Source organism: Mobula hypostoma, chromosome 27, assembly GCF_963921235.1.
Source record: "Mobula hypostoma chromosome 27, sMobHyp1.1, whole genome shotgun sequence".
NCBI classification, from domain to species: Eukaryota; Metazoa; Chordata; class Chondrichthyes; order Myliobatiformes; family Myliobatidae; genus Mobula; species Mobula hypostoma.
This window is the reverse complement of record NC_086123.1, coordinates 33,749,058-33,764,333: the sequence shown is the minus strand read 5'-3', so window position 1 is coordinate 33,764,333 and position 15,276 is coordinate 33,749,058. Positions and strand designations below refer to the sequence as shown.

General features: G+C 43.4%; 1 protein-coding gene across 2 annotated transcripts in view; it reads left to right on the top strand.

Moving 5' to 3' along the window:
* The first annotated feature begins 3,923 nt into the window (after window positions 1-3,923).
* Window positions 3,924-15,276, top strand: part of ptpn11a (protein tyrosine phosphatase non-receptor type 11a) — a 69,477-nt gene continuing 58,124 nt past the window's right edge. For both annotated transcript variants that reach the window (XM_063034091.1, XM_063034092.1), the window contains exons 1-3: window positions 3,924-4,131; window positions 9,630-9,752; window positions 10,808-11,002. In XM_063034091.1, the coding sequence (XP_062890161.1) occupies window positions 4,118-4,131; window positions 9,630-9,752; window positions 10,808-11,002 (332 nt within the window). In that variant the 5' untranslated portion in view covers window positions 3,924-4,117. The remainder of the gene's footprint in view (window positions 4,132-9,629; window positions 9,753-10,807; window positions 11,003-15,276) is intronic.

Here is a 15,276-nt window from a genome sequence, read left to right as displayed (position 1 = left end):
TAGTTACATGGGTCTGACTGGGCAGTGCAGACTTGTTGGGCTGGAAGGGTCTGTAAAAATTTAGAACAAGGGCAATGTTATGTAATCTTCTTCCCTTGCTGCACAGACATTGACCGTAAAGATCCAAGACAAGACCCGGAAAAGGTGACTGGTTCATATAGCTCAGCAGGGATGTGATGTTGAGACTCTATAAGGCACTCGTGAGACCACACTTGAAGAGTATTCTGTGCAGTTTTCGGCTCCTTATTTTAGAAAGGATATACTGACACTGGAGAGGGTTCACAGAAGATTCACGAGAATGATTCCAGGAATGAAAGGGTTTTTACTACATACTACTTTGAGATTTGTTTTCTTGCAAAAAAAAATAGAATTTATGAAAATCTATACGTAAAAGACTGACAACCAATGGACAAAAGACAAATTGTGCAAATAAAGATAATACTGAGAGCATGAGTTGAAAAGAGTTCTTGAAAGTGAATCTATAGGTTGTAGAATCAGTTCAGAGTTGAGGTGAGTAAAGCTATCCATGGTTGTTCAGGTGCCTGATGGTTGTAGGGTAATAACTGTTCCTCAACACAAGAGATTCTGCAGATACTTGAAGTTCAAAGTACATATATGTCACCATATACAAGCATAACATTCATTTTCTTGCAAGCGTACTCTGTAAGTCCAAGAACCATAACAGAATCAATGAATGACGGTACTTAACAAGGCCGATAATAAACCACTGTGCAAATATAAAAGATAAAAGAAATAATAGTAATAAATAATTAATCAATAAATACCGAGAACAAAGTGTCCTTGGAAGTGAGTCCATAGGTTGTGGGATCATTTCAGTTCTGACACAAGGGCATCAACAATACTTTAAGCACTGGATTGTTCGTACCAACATTGCCTCTACAAAATCCTTCAAATTCATTGTAACAAATTCCTGTGGTACAGTTCTCCATCAAATTATGATTTTGACAAGAAACATAAAATGGTGCAAAGTCAATCTCAAAGCACACTGAAAACATCTTATGGAAATCCCTAATCCCTGGCATGTCCTTGGGTCCAAAACAGAGAAGATATCCAATGGAAATGGATATTAACCTATAATTGTCACCTGTACTGAGATACGGTGAAAAACATTTGTTTGGGTGCTCTCCCAAAGAAGTGGCGCCCAGACTTCGGAACAAGAGGTCCTGGGTTCAAATCTGGCCAGCTCCTTGCATGCTTCGATCTGTTCCGGGCTGAGCATCCAGCTACCAACTACTTGGCCTCATAAAACAGATGAATGGTAAGGAAATGGCAAGGTTGTCGTCCGATGTGCTAAACAAGGCGCAAGGAGGAACCATCCAGGAATATCCTGCCATACATAAGTATATTGAGGAAGACAGAATGCAGAATGTTGTGCTGTAGTTACTGGGAGAGTGTAGTGTGGGTAAATAAATAAATGCAAGCTTCACGATGAGGTAGACCGGAAGATCAAAATTTCATCTTCATTTCTTGTGTTTCTGATACTCAGAATAGAGATTTAAAGGAGCAGAACGGTTATAAAATATGTAATCCGCTGGGATCAGCTGGCGATGGCAGCAAGCACAGGCCACCTCCACAGCCATCTGCCCAAGACCTAGCCCCATCCATGCTGGAGTCTGTGGAACACCCACTGGGATCATCAGGCATCTCAGAATCCGTAGGACTGGAGAAGATCCATCTTCTTCCATCCTCGTAACTGTGGATGAATACGTACAAAAGCTGAATCACACCTGCCACTCAAACCTACCTGTAATCAAGGTTCTGCCTGATAAGATTCGATGGCAGCTCATCACAACCGCAGAAAATATTTCTTAGTAGCTAAAACAGATATTTCATCCTGATGCATGTGGAAAATATTCAACAAAAATGAATGGAAAATCCAGAGTAACACACACAAAATGCTGGAGGAACTCAGCAGGTCAGGGAGCACCTATGGAAATGAATGAATAGTCGACATTTTGAGCAAAGACCCTTCATCAGGACCAAGAAGGTAGAGGTGCCAGAATAAAAAGTTGGGGGGGGGGCAGGGAAGGAGGATTATAGGTGAATCTAGGTGAGTGGGAAAAATTCTAGGGCTGAAGAAGGAATCTGATAGGAGAGGAGAGTGGACCATAGGGGAAAGGGAAAGAGGAGGGGATGCGGGGGAAGTGATAGGCAGGTGAGAAGAGGTAAAAGGTCAGTGTGGGGAATAGAGCAAGGAGGTGGGGAAACTGATTTACTGGAAGTAGAAATCAATAGTCATGACATCAGGTTGGAGGCCCCCAGACAGAAAATAAGGAGTTGTTCCTCCACTCTGAAGGTGGCCTCGGCTTGGTATAAGAGGGGGCCATGGACCGACATATCAGGACGGGAATGGGAACGGAATTAAAACGTTTGGCCACTGGGAAGTCCAGCTTGTGGCAGATGGTGTGGAGGTGCGCGAAGAAGTGGTCCCTCAATTTCCGATGTGTCTCACCAGACACCATTGACAACCCCAGCAGAGTTGCAGGTGAAGTGTTGCTTCAACTTGAAGGACTGTTTGGGGCCGTGAATGGAGGTGAAGGGAGGAAGTGTATGGGCAGGTGTAGCACTTCCGCCATTTGCAGGGATAAGTGCCAGAGGGGAGATTAGTGGAGAAGGATGAACGGACAATGGAATTGTGGAGGGAGAAATCGTTGTGGACAGCGGGAGGCGGGGAGAGTTAAAGATATGTTTAGTGGTAGGATCACTTTGGAGATGGTGGAAGTTGCAGAAGATATTCTGTTGAATGTGGAGGCTCATGGGGTGATAGGGGACGACAAGAGGTATTCTATTATTGTTAAAGTGGTGTGAAGATGGGATGAGCACAGACGTCTGGGAAATGGAGGAGATGCATGTGAGAGCAGCATCGATGGTGGAGGAAGGGAAGCCCTGTTCTTTAAAGAAGGAGGACATCTCTGATATCCTGGAATGGAAAACCGCATCCCGGGAACAGATGTGGCAAAGGTGAAGAAACTGAGAAAAAGGAACAGCATTTTTACTGGAGACAAGGTGGGAGTCTCCCGAGATGGAGACAAGGTGGGAGTCTCCCGAGATGGAGACAGAGAGAGATTGCCAAGAGTCAGAGATGGACCAAGTGAATTTGAGGGCACGGTGGAACTTACAGGCAAAGTTGATACAGTTGATGAGAATGGTTGCATGCAGCGATGCCAATGCAGCGGAGGAACAGTTGGGGAGCATTACCAGGGAAGGCTTGGAATGTGTACTGTTGTACATAGCTAAGGAAAAGGCAGGCATCGCTGGGACCCATGCATGTGCCTATGGTTACCCCTCGGGTATGGAGAAACTAGGAGGAGCCAAAGTATAAATTGATGAACCAGTTCTGCCAGACAGAGCTTGGTTCTTCGGTCAAGAAAGAAGTGGAGGGTTTTGAGGCCTTTTTGATGGGGGAATATAAGTGCATTGGTGAAAATGAGGCAATCAGGGCCAGATAATTGAAAGTTACTGAGGAGATCAGGACCATAAGTATCGCGGATATAGATGAGAAGGGACTAAACCAAGGGGACTGAATGGACTCGAGTTCGGGGAGGGGGGCAGGAGCAGGCAAAGACAATAGGCCTACCCGGACAGTCCCGTTTGTCACTGAGGCAGGAGCGGGAATGGAAAATTGTTTTACTTCCAGGGCCACATTCCATTAAGTGCTGCCTTCCCTCAGTCATGCTTCAGGTTCGATCGGGCCCTTTAGCAATGTGTATTGGAGTTGCGATCTGGCGAGTCAGCGGCGAGAGAAAGCTCCACTCTCCACTCCCAACCTCATGGGGCCATTTACCAGAACAAGGGCTCCACGGTGCCAACTTCGGGCGCGGAGAAAGCCGATGACGCCGTTTCGCCGCGCCGCTGTCCGGTAGGGGGCGGGACCGTGCTGACGTCTTTCCCCCCGCGCCGCAGCTCTGCGGTATTCGTTGGCCGAGCTCGGGGGGAGGGGGGGGAAGCTCTGACCGGCCGGCCGGGCGGACGGACGGACGGACAGACGGACAGGAGCGGCCTGGTGCGGAGAGTGGTCTCCGGCTGTCTCACCAAGGGTCGCTAATCCCTGTTTGTCACTCCCGGCTGTCCGAAGCGACGGGTGCCCGTGATCACCATGACATCGCGAAGGTGAGCCGAGGGGGGTGTGAGGGTAACGGAGCTGTTCCGCACTCTGGGAGGGAGGGAGCCGGCACCAGGCCCCGGGGTCAAGGAAATCGGAGAGGGTGAGGGAGGGATACACAAACCAGGGGATGGGTCTCCTTGGTCTGTACTAGTCCTGTTAAAGACTGGGTGGAGGGACTGACCTTAACTCTGTAATCAGTCCCTTGAAGCAAAGTCTCCTTTCCCTGAGCTCGGGTTTCTGTATTCCTGAATCTACCAGCAATGTGTCAAATGTGCCTTCAACACATACCATACACCACTGGTGAATGACTACGGAGAGGAGGTCATTTACCCAGGTCAAGTCGAGTTTATTGTCATGATCTATCTTCATGAGCAATGCAGTTATTCCCTGCAAATTCTTTTAGGTACTTATCCAACTCTCTTTTGAAATCATAATCGATTCTGTCTCCATCGCTAGGCATTCAGATCGTTGCATACAAATTTCGTCATCTCCGTTTTGCTAATTTTTGCCAGACAGTTATCAATCCAATACACTTTGAGGTGATGTTTTATAGTGGGAAAATCAGCTGTATGGCAGTGGTGCTTACTCACATTTATGACACCAAGGACAGAAAAGGCTGTATTATCACAGAGACACATACTGAAAGGTGTGAAGTGAAGCAAGTGCCTTAGAGAGTGAGAGATTTCTTCTGAAATGGGCTCTGTTCCAAAGTTTGAAATTCACAAACTACATAGCGGTTCATAACTCTGTTGCTATGTGTCACAAGGAAAGTAATGTATGGAACTGGCAGGTTAATATTCTGAACAAGTAGGCCAAATCAGATTTCATTCACACATTCACTCAAGAACATTTATTATCAAAGAAGGTATAAATTATACAACCTTGAGATTTGCTTGCCCACAGGTAGCCACAAAGCAAGAAACCTGAAAGAACCCAATTAAAGAGAAATAAGAATAAAAAATAAAAGACCAACACTTGATACGCAAGAGAAAGGAAAAAGTACAAATCATGCAAACAATTGAAGCAAACAACAGCACTCTGAACCAAATTTGAGTCCTCAGTTCCAAATCCTGGAGCAGGCCCAAAGCCTTGCTTATTGGTTCATCAAATTAGCGGGCATGGAGCACAGCAACCAGGGCTGTCTTCATAGCCTCAGCACCGTGGAGATGATCATCGCGGAGAGGAAGCAAAATTGGCTCTTGTCCCGGCCTACACCCTGCCTTTTCAGTCTACCTGGGCCGGTGTTTAAATCAACCAAACAACAGGACAGCGAAAGGCTCCAGTGCCCTGGAGAGAGGGGTGTAGATCGTGGAGAGCGAGCAAAATCGGCTCTTGCCTCTGATCCAAACATGGTATCGTATCTCACACTGGGAGCAGGGCGCCGCTGCTGCGAAGGGCTCGGGGCCTGACTACGCCGCCCAGCAATTCACTCTGCGCCCAGATACTGTCACTCATCCTGAAGCCGCTCCCAAGCTCTTCAAACTGGAATAACGTAAGCGTGCACTTGATGCACGAAAATAACTGTTGAAATGATCTGTTAACTTCAAACCATAGAAAGACCAAAGATTTTTAAATATTTTGTCTGGGATTTGCTGAATGTGTCCAGTTACCAATGCAGTTATTGAAATGCTTTTTGTGTCATTTATCTCAGGTATGTTTTTTTTAACAGAAATAATCAATTTGAATAGAACATTGGTTTAGTTTTCAGAAAAGGATGTAGATTAACAGGGTAGATTGCAGAGAAGATGAACAGGAATGATTCCAAGGCTTAAATTGTATATGAGATGAGTGGTGGGAAGAAGATTGAAATAAATCATGATCAGTCATTATAATACCTGGCACTGGTGGATAGAATGGGTTTAAGAGGCTTATACAGCTTAATCTGGGGCTGGAAGGCAAAAATAGAAAGTTAACAAGACTTCAGTGAGACCAGTAGTTTGAAGAACCTTTCTTTCCTCTTTTGCTCCTAAAGGTCAGTCACTGTTGTTGAGAGCGGTAGAAATCTTTCCAGCTGTGTCTCTTCAAACTTAAATTAGATGAAGGTTTGCAGTGGATTGACAAAGTTAGTTGTACTCATCATAACTGTCGTATTTCTGTAAAGCAAAATCTGACATTTAATCTGGAAAAGAGAATGGAAACAGGTCACTGGAGTTTGGATCTGGGAGTAAAACAATTTTCCATTCACTACTTAGATACTTTAGTCTCTTATTGCATGCATCAGGATGAAAAATATTGTCTGTGGTTATGAAGAGCTGTCATAGAATCTGTTGGGCAATTAGACAGAAGTTTGATGTTGGACACTTTTGAGTGGAAGTTATTGATTTGATTCAGCTTTCCACATTTGTACATTCCTGTGAATTTGGTACAGTTGCTAAGAGCTGATGGGACATTGGACATTACTGGAGGGAATGCCTGTACAAAAAAAAATGATCGCACAAATATGTGGCAACGTGACTGAGCAGATACGGCATCCATGTCTGATTGTGAAAGGTCTCATTCAGCAGATCCTTGTGTGAGAGCAAGAGTTCTGACCAATAATGATAGCGTGACTTACAGGAGCAGAGACACTGAACAAAAATAGCCCTTATATAAAGGAATGCAGTGCTCCAGAGTTATTTTACCAGACCAGCAATCCACAAGCATGTTCAAAACCCATCTTGACAGCTGGTCAGTTTAAATTCAGTTAATGTAATAATTACAAAATTTTAAACTTATTGGTAATAATAACCATGAAACCAATAGTCATAATCAAACTTTATTGATCCCGGGGGAAATTGGTTTTGGTTACCGTTGCACCGTAAATAATAAATAGTAATAAAACCATAAATAGTTAAATAGTAATATGTAAATTATTTATGCAGGAAATAAGTCCAGGACCAGCCTATTGGCTCAGGGTGTCTGACCCTCCAAGGGAGGAGTTGTAAAGTTTGATGGCCACAGGCAGGAATGACTTCCTATGACGCTCTGTGTTGCATCTCGGTGGAATGAGTCTCCGGCTGAATGTACTCCTGTGCCCACCCAGTACATTACGTAGTGGATGGGAGACATTGTCCAAGATGGCATGCAACTTAGACAGCATCCTCTTTTCAGACACCACTGTGAGAGAGTCCAGTTCCATCCCCACAACATCACTGGCCTTACGAATGAGTTTGTTGATTCTGTTGGTGTCTGCTACCCTCAGCCTGCTGCCCCAGCACACAACAGCAAACATGATAGCACTGGCCACCACAGACTGGTAGAACATCCTCAGCATCGTCCGGCAGATGTTAAAGGACCTCAGTCTCCTCAGGAAATAGAGATGGCTCTGACCCTTCTTGTAGACAGCCTCGGTGTTCTTTGACCAGTCCAGTTTATTGTCAATTCGTATCCCCAGGTATTCGTAATCCTCCACCATGTCCACACTGACCCCATGGATGGAAACAGGGGTCACCACAAAATCCTATGGTTGGGTTGAGTTGACCTCAAACTTGGCAACTGACTTGCAAATGTTTTGTCACCATGCGAGGAGACATCGTCAGTGCATCAGTCAACAGCACACCTGAGCTACACATCTTCCAAATTATTTCCATAGAATCACATGTATTTCTGCAGACCCAATACTATATGATTGACTTATAACCATCTCCAGTTGTCTTATTTGCACTTATTGATAAAGGATTTCTATCAATATAATCTGGCTTTAGCTTTAAAGGGCTTCCATGGAGCCCTTTTTGGAATTTTTGTATGTATTTTGGTTATAAGGTGTGAAAAAGGAAGTTGTTCCATTGAGGGAATGCAACAAATGTTTACCAGACCAATTCCTAGAATGACAGGACTAGCGAGTGAGGAGGAATTAGGCCGACTAAGCCTTCATTCACTGGCGTTTGGAAGAATGAGTGGTGTTATCTATAAAATTCCACCAATGCTTGATGGACTAATGGCAGGGAGAATATTCCCATTGGTCTGTGTGTCCAGAACTGGAGAACACAGCTTCAGATGGGTTATGTTAATCTACAACTAATATCAGGAGTAACTTCTTCGCCTGGAGGGTGGTGAACCAAAGTTCTTCATCAGTGGAGGCCACCTAATTATATTGAAGCAAATAAGGAAACTTGGACATGGGAAGAAATCAGGAAGTGGGTCCAGAATGGGATGACTAGTGATAATTGTGTTGAATGGTAGAACAGACCTGAAGGACTGAATGGCCTGCTATCATTTTCTCATTTTCTTACGGGGGTGAATAGTAATAGCAGGGTTTTGCCGAACCTATGTTTCAGAGATATAAGCAGGATCTCCCAGTGGCCATACGTTTTAATTCCACATCCCATTCCCATTCTGAAATGTCTATCCATGGCCTCCTCTACTGTAAAGATGAAGCCACACTCAGGTTGGAGGAACAACACCGTATTTTCCATCTGGGTAACCTCCAACCTGATGGCATGAACATCGACTTCTCTAACTTCCGCTAATGTCCCACCTCTCCCTCGTACCCCATCCGTTATTTATTTATATACACACATTCTTTTTCTCTCTCTCCTTTTTCTCCCTCTGGCCCTCTGACTATACCCTTTGCCCATCCTCTGGGTTCCCCCCCACTTTTCCTTCTCCCTGGGCCCCTTGTCCCATGAACCTCACATATCCCCTTTGCCAATCACCTGTCCAGCTCTTGGCTCCATCCCTCCCCCTCCTGTCTTCTCCTATCATTTTGGATCTCCCCCTCCCCCTCCAACTTTCAAATCTCTTACTAGCTCTTCTTTCAGTTAGTCCTGACGAAGGGTCTCGGCCTGAAACGTCGACTGTACCTCTTCCTAGAGATGCTGCCTGGCCTGCTGCGTTCACCAGCAACTTTGATGTGTGTTGCTTGAATTTCCAGCATCTGCAGAAGTCCTCGTGTTTAAGGTATAAGGATACTGTACAGCCACCGAACAGAGTTGAGTGAGAGCTACAGCAGGGGGTGTATAAGTCAAACTGAGCAGGTGAAACTACAAGACTGAGAGAGAGTGTGTGTGTGTGTGAGAGATACAGTGAAAATTCAGTGATCAAGAGGATTATGATGATTACTGCTAGTTGATGTTAACAAAGGCCTCGAGTATATGAGCTCTTGTAGATCTTAGTTGAGTTAACCAGGGTACTGAGGCCAATTGTAGCTACCATAAATATAGCTGTGATTTCCTTGTGTGAGCACAGTGAATTAATTCACAATTGAATGAAGCCATGTAAGTCCCTTTCAGGATTGTTGGAGGATGCATACTATATATTTGACTGAAATTGTTGCTCACTTGTGATCATCTGGGGGTCTTATTATGAAAGGTGTAAGTTAATGTGAATACAAGGAGGTATGTGTATAAATTCTATTATGGGGAAACTAGAATGCAGTTGGGTGGAGATATGTCTCTATCAGGGGAGGTGTAGGGTGCTCCTTCCCTCCCAGTTCCTCCAGCATTTTGTGTGCGTTGCTTTGGATTTCCAGCATCTCTTGTTCATGGAATGGTTTCCTGATGCCTTGCTTTTCTTTTCAACCTAGGTGGTTTCACCCCAATATAACTGGAGTGGAAGCAGAGAACTTGCTTCTGACGAGAGGGGTTGATGGCAGTTTCTTGGCCCGACCGAGCAAGAGCAATCCAGGCGACTTCACACTTTCAGTGAGGTAAGTGAGGGGTAGCCAGGTATTATCTGAGGTGGGAAACCAAATGTTACCTTGCTGTGCCAAAGGAATCTCACAGGTGTAGGTTATCACTGGGTAAATAGGAATGTGGTTTTCATCTCGGTTCTGGGTGTAGAGTTAAATGCGACATGTTTCCAGTCGTAGGGTAGTTATTAATTTTCATGATGTGTACCACATATTCTTAATGGGTGGAGCACATAAGCAGTTGACCAGGTAATTAGCTAAGGTTATTGCCCCTACAGGTCCAGACATGCCAGAGTTGCCTGAAGTGATGCAAGGAAGTTGCCAAATGAGCCTTTGAAGTAATTATAAGTAAGATAGTGTGATGCTTCTGAATCAGCAGCTTGCGGGCTGAGAGATGAAATCTTGTGATAAAGTTGAACTTAATCAAGTTCATCATTTGTACCCAGTGACATAAAAATTACTCAAAGCTGGCTCATTAATATGCTTCAGGGGAGGTTGGGGACGAAAGGAAAATGCACAGCTCCACCTAGTCTTCCCTGCATGCCTCAAAAGTTTTTTGCTGTTGCAAACTATTCCTAATGGTTCACAGCGAAAAGTGGATGTTAAATATTATCTTAAATATTGAGAATATTTGAAATTTGAAAATGATCTGGGAATTTTATGCACTTTGTATCACTTCACTGGGACCTAGTTATATTTCACAATTAAATACTTTTTCTTTCAACAGTTCCCCTCTGTGCTTCTCTGTATATTACATTCATAAAAAGCAGACAGCAATGTTTTCATAACCAGCAAATTGCTTTGAAGTGCTGTTCATTCTTCCAAGGCGGGACATATGGCAGCCAATTTGTGCATAGCAGAGTCCTACGAGCTGAATTATTAACAGTACCATGCTCATTTCTTTTGATGTGACTGAGATGTAAATATTGGCAAGGCAACAGGAAGAAGTACTGAAATGGGGAGGAGTTGAATTGAAAAAAAAGAAAAACCCTTCGTGGTGTTGAGGGGACAATAGAAGGTAGATTATAAGTAACTTCTTTGGTTGTGACGTGTTTTGCTTTAATCTCTCACAGGCGAAATGGGGCCGTTACGCACATTAAAATTCAGAATACAGGTGATTATTATGATTTGTACGGAGGGGAAAAGTTTGCTACGCTGGCTGAACTGGTACAGTACTACATGGAGCATCATGGACAGCTCAAGGAGAAGAATGGTGATGTCATTGAACTGAAATACCCACTGAACTGTGCAGATCCTACCTCTGAGAGGTGAGCCAGAAACTGACATTGAGCCCTGCACAAAATCATTTTTGTTACCCTTGAAGATGGCTGCGGCAGTAACGTGGGGAAGCTAAAATTGAACCTCGCTTTAGTGCCAAATGCTTTTCAGTATGGAACGCTTACTCAGATTATTTTGAAAATCTGTAAAAGGTCACTCAAGTAATCCTTTTCAAGATATAAAGGAATGAATTATAATTTGCCACTAAAGAGTTATAACCAAGAGTAGAATGCAGATTAAAGGAGAGGTATTTCAGATTGAGTACAGATTGAAATGCTTGGGACCAGAAGTGTTTTGGATTTTTTAGATTAGATTAGATTAGATTAGATTCAACTTTATTGTCATTGTGCCGAGTACAGATACAAAGTCAATGAAATGCATTTAGCATCTGACTAGAAATGCAAAGAATAGTGTTATTTACAAAATAACTGCGAATTAAAGAAGTGCTACAGCACACAAATATAAAAGTACTGAGACTGTACAATTCGGATGCAATACTGCTTAGCGCTGTGATGTGAGGTCACAGCCTCAGGGAAGAAGCTCTTCCTGTGCCTGCTGGTGCGGGAGCGGAGGCTCCTGTGGCACCTACCGGATGGGAGGAGAGTAAAAAGTCCATGGTTAGGGTGAGATGCATCCTTGATAATGCTTTTCGCCCTGCCCAGGCAGTGTTTATGGTAGATGTCCTCAATGGTGGGCAATTGGGTGCCGATAATCCACTGGGCAGTTTTCACCACACGCTGGAGTGCTTTGCGGTCCGATACGGGACAATTGCCATACCACACTGAGATGCAGTTGGTGAGTATGCTCTCAATGGTACAGCAGTAAAAGTCCGTCAGTATCCCGGGACGGGGGTGAGCTTTCTTCATGCTTCGCAGGAAATAGAGGTGCTGTTGCGCCTTTTTGATCAGGATGGAGGAGTTCAGGGACCAGGTGAGATCCTCGGAAATGTGGAACATAATCCAAATTTTGTGCGCCAGTAAGCAGTCTTCATCACACACATGTATTTAACAGTAAAAGTGATTACATACCATTAATATAATGAAAATATCTGTGTAGGATAACAAAAGCAGCTCAACAGCATTGGGAGAATACCTGAATCAGCTGTTGAGTAACAACAACAAACAATGGCAGGCCTTCAGTCTCCACCTATGATGCCTTGTTTTGATTAAAAAGTTACAGTATACTATATTGTACTTCTTAGGTTTTACGTAAGATATAAAAATGAGCATGGTAGACTTGTTCTGGTGTTAGATTTTCATCAGTGACAATCTGGGCAAACTCATCAATGAATTTCTCTGCTGGTTTGTGATCAGCAGATGCTTTATCACCACAAATATTTAAAACTGAAATGCCATGCCTTTACTTAGACTTCTGCAACCAGTCTGCTGAATATTCTCAATTACCTCTAATTTTCAGTTCATCGTGATAGATCTTTGTCTGTTTCATAATCAGCATACCATTAAGTAGCTCATTTTCACTCTGACTCTGAGGAACCCACTCTTTCAATACATGATCGAGATCTTCATTTTTCACTTTATTTTACTATTTACTGTTTTGCTGATTACATATGACTTCAATTCTCAGAACTGTTTGTCGCACGCAGAGATCTGGGCATTGCCTGGGAACCTCCCGGCGCCTTGTGGAATTTTCCACTTGTTACTTCATGTCAGCGCTCAAAAAAAATTCAAATTCTGGAGGTTTTCAGATTTTGACTTTCGGATAAGAGATGCTCAACCTGTATATTCCCCTAACAATGTTGAAGTATAGCTAATTGGGTTTCAATTCTCGCCCCTGTATGTGAGGAGTTTGTACGTTCTCCCTGTGATCACATAGGTTTCCCCAGGTGTTCCGGTTTTCTCCAACATTCCAAAGAAGCAGGATTAGGATTAGTGAGTTGTGAGCATGCTATGTTGGCAATGGAAGTGCGGCATCATTTATGGGCTGCTTGCGGGCTCCCCTGCTCCAGCACATTCCTTGGACTGTGTTGGTAGTGTTCAAAACAATGCATTTCATTTTATCTCACACAAAATGCTGGAGGAACTTAGCAGGCCAGGTAGCATCTATGAAAAAGAGTAAACAGTCGATACCTCAGCCAGAAACGTTGACTGTTTATTCTTTTCCACAGGTGCTACCTGACCTGCTGAGTTCCTCCATCATTTTGTGTGTGTTGCTTTGGATTTCCAGCATCAGCAGACTTTCTCATGTTTGTGTCACTTCGCTGTATGTTTCGACGTGTACATGTGACACAAAGAGATTGAGAGAGATTAGCTCTAATCAAAAACGTCTGAAGTTGTGTGGCATTTTGGCTATTTGTACAGAAGCTTTACCACATTACAACTGACTTTGAGCCACTTAAGATATTAGAGCAGTTGGCGAAATATTTGGTTGAACTGATAGCTTTTAAGGAGCATCTTAAAAGAGGAAAGGGGCTTAGAGAAGAAAACATTGATAGGATGTGGGTATCAGGTCTAGCATTTCTTTTATTCCTATGTGCCTTGAAGATGGTGGTGAACTTTTTTCTTGAACCACTTGACTGGTAAGTATTTTCCTGTAGTGAGAGAATTCCAAAATTTTGACTCTGAAACAATGAAGAAATTCTGATACAGTTCCAGGTTAGGGCAATCTGCAAACTGCAATGCAGTATGCACATGATGGTGTTCCTGAACGCCTGCTTTCTTTGTGCCTCTCGGTGGGTAGAACTTATGGATTTGGGAGGTGTTATTGAAGAGCCCTGATGAGTTGCTTGAAATATGTTACCAGTGTATGATGCACCTCAGCTGGTGAAATGGAGGAGTGACTGTGTCGAATATTGCCTGTCATGCTTTAAGTGTTGTTGGAATCTCGATTATCAAGAGCTCTCACAACACAAGCGCATTCCCATCAGTCAATACCCACTTGCAAAGAGGCTGCGAGGGGCACTGAAGCTGTGAGAACATCACCGTTTGCATAACCTCTCTTTTTCAGTTGCTCACTTAAATGAGTGAGCTCGACTGTAGGCTAGTAAATCAATTTGTTTCCCGCTCCAATGGAGACATAGAATGAGAATACAGGAGAACGTTTTTTTTTTCCCATTTTGTACACCTGATATTTGGCTGTGTTAAAGGTAAATGCCATTCAAGTTTTCCATGCACCTATCTCGGCAATCATTGTTTGAAGAGCGGCCCAACTAACTGGGATTGCTACATCTAATCTTAAAGGAACTCCTGCATCTTTAATCATTGTTACAGTTTCTTTTGGTGTTTAAGGTTGGAATGGTCCTAAACTTGTATGCAAGTCTTGTAGCCACAGAGAGAAAAGACACTCATCTCCTGGGTATAAAGTCAAACGTAAAACCAAAATAGAAAGGGGAATATAATCTTGCATATGTGTCACGTCTTTTATATCCTTATTGAATGCTTTGGGAAAATGAAGTTCTGTGGATGTCCCTCTGGTTCCAGAGTGATTAATGAACCCATTGGAGGTACTGCAGACTCTTCACCCTGATAAGACAGGAGGTACCAGTGGATAGGTAGTAACCAAGGTGATGTTACTGGGCTTGTGTGCCCGAGGCATGCATTTGAGGTTCCTAATATCATCCTAAAAACTCCTTTTCCATTTAAAGTGATGACAATGTTGCTTTTCTTCAAGGAGGCGTTGTGACTGCCTTTCCCCCGACATAGTAGCAACATGTTAAACAAAAAGATGTTCAGTGACTGAATGTACCTAGGGTCTTAATAGAGAGCCTTGGAAAAGATGTTAACAGGTTTGCTTGTGCTTTTCGTGAGCTTAAATGATTTTGTTGAGATGGTGATTTAGTATTTTTCTTGTGCCATAGGGTGCCTGCTATACATAGTCCTATGTCCCAAAAGCATATGGAAGGAATAATTGCTGTTTAATTGACCATGTGTTTTGTGCTCTGAGATCTTGAACACCCTTATCAGTCCAAAAGAAGTCTCTGAGATGTGGAAAATGGTACATATTTTCTAAGGTTTCTCCATGAACTTCTATTTTGGACAGTGGTATTGTACAATGGGGTCAGTTTGGTATAAGACCTTTCGTCTCAGAGATGTTAAATTGTAATATCCAAACTTTCATGCACTTTAGTGAATGAGCTGACCATGACTTGATGCTCAGTTTTCAAATGCTTGTATACATATGTAATCAGGCTGTGCAAACTGCAGTTCGACTGCTGAGGTTAGGGTGACCCTGGTACTGGAATAAAGTCGACATAGTTTGAATGGTTTTCCATTAACTCTACGTCACCCGGAAATCTGCTGGAGATTAA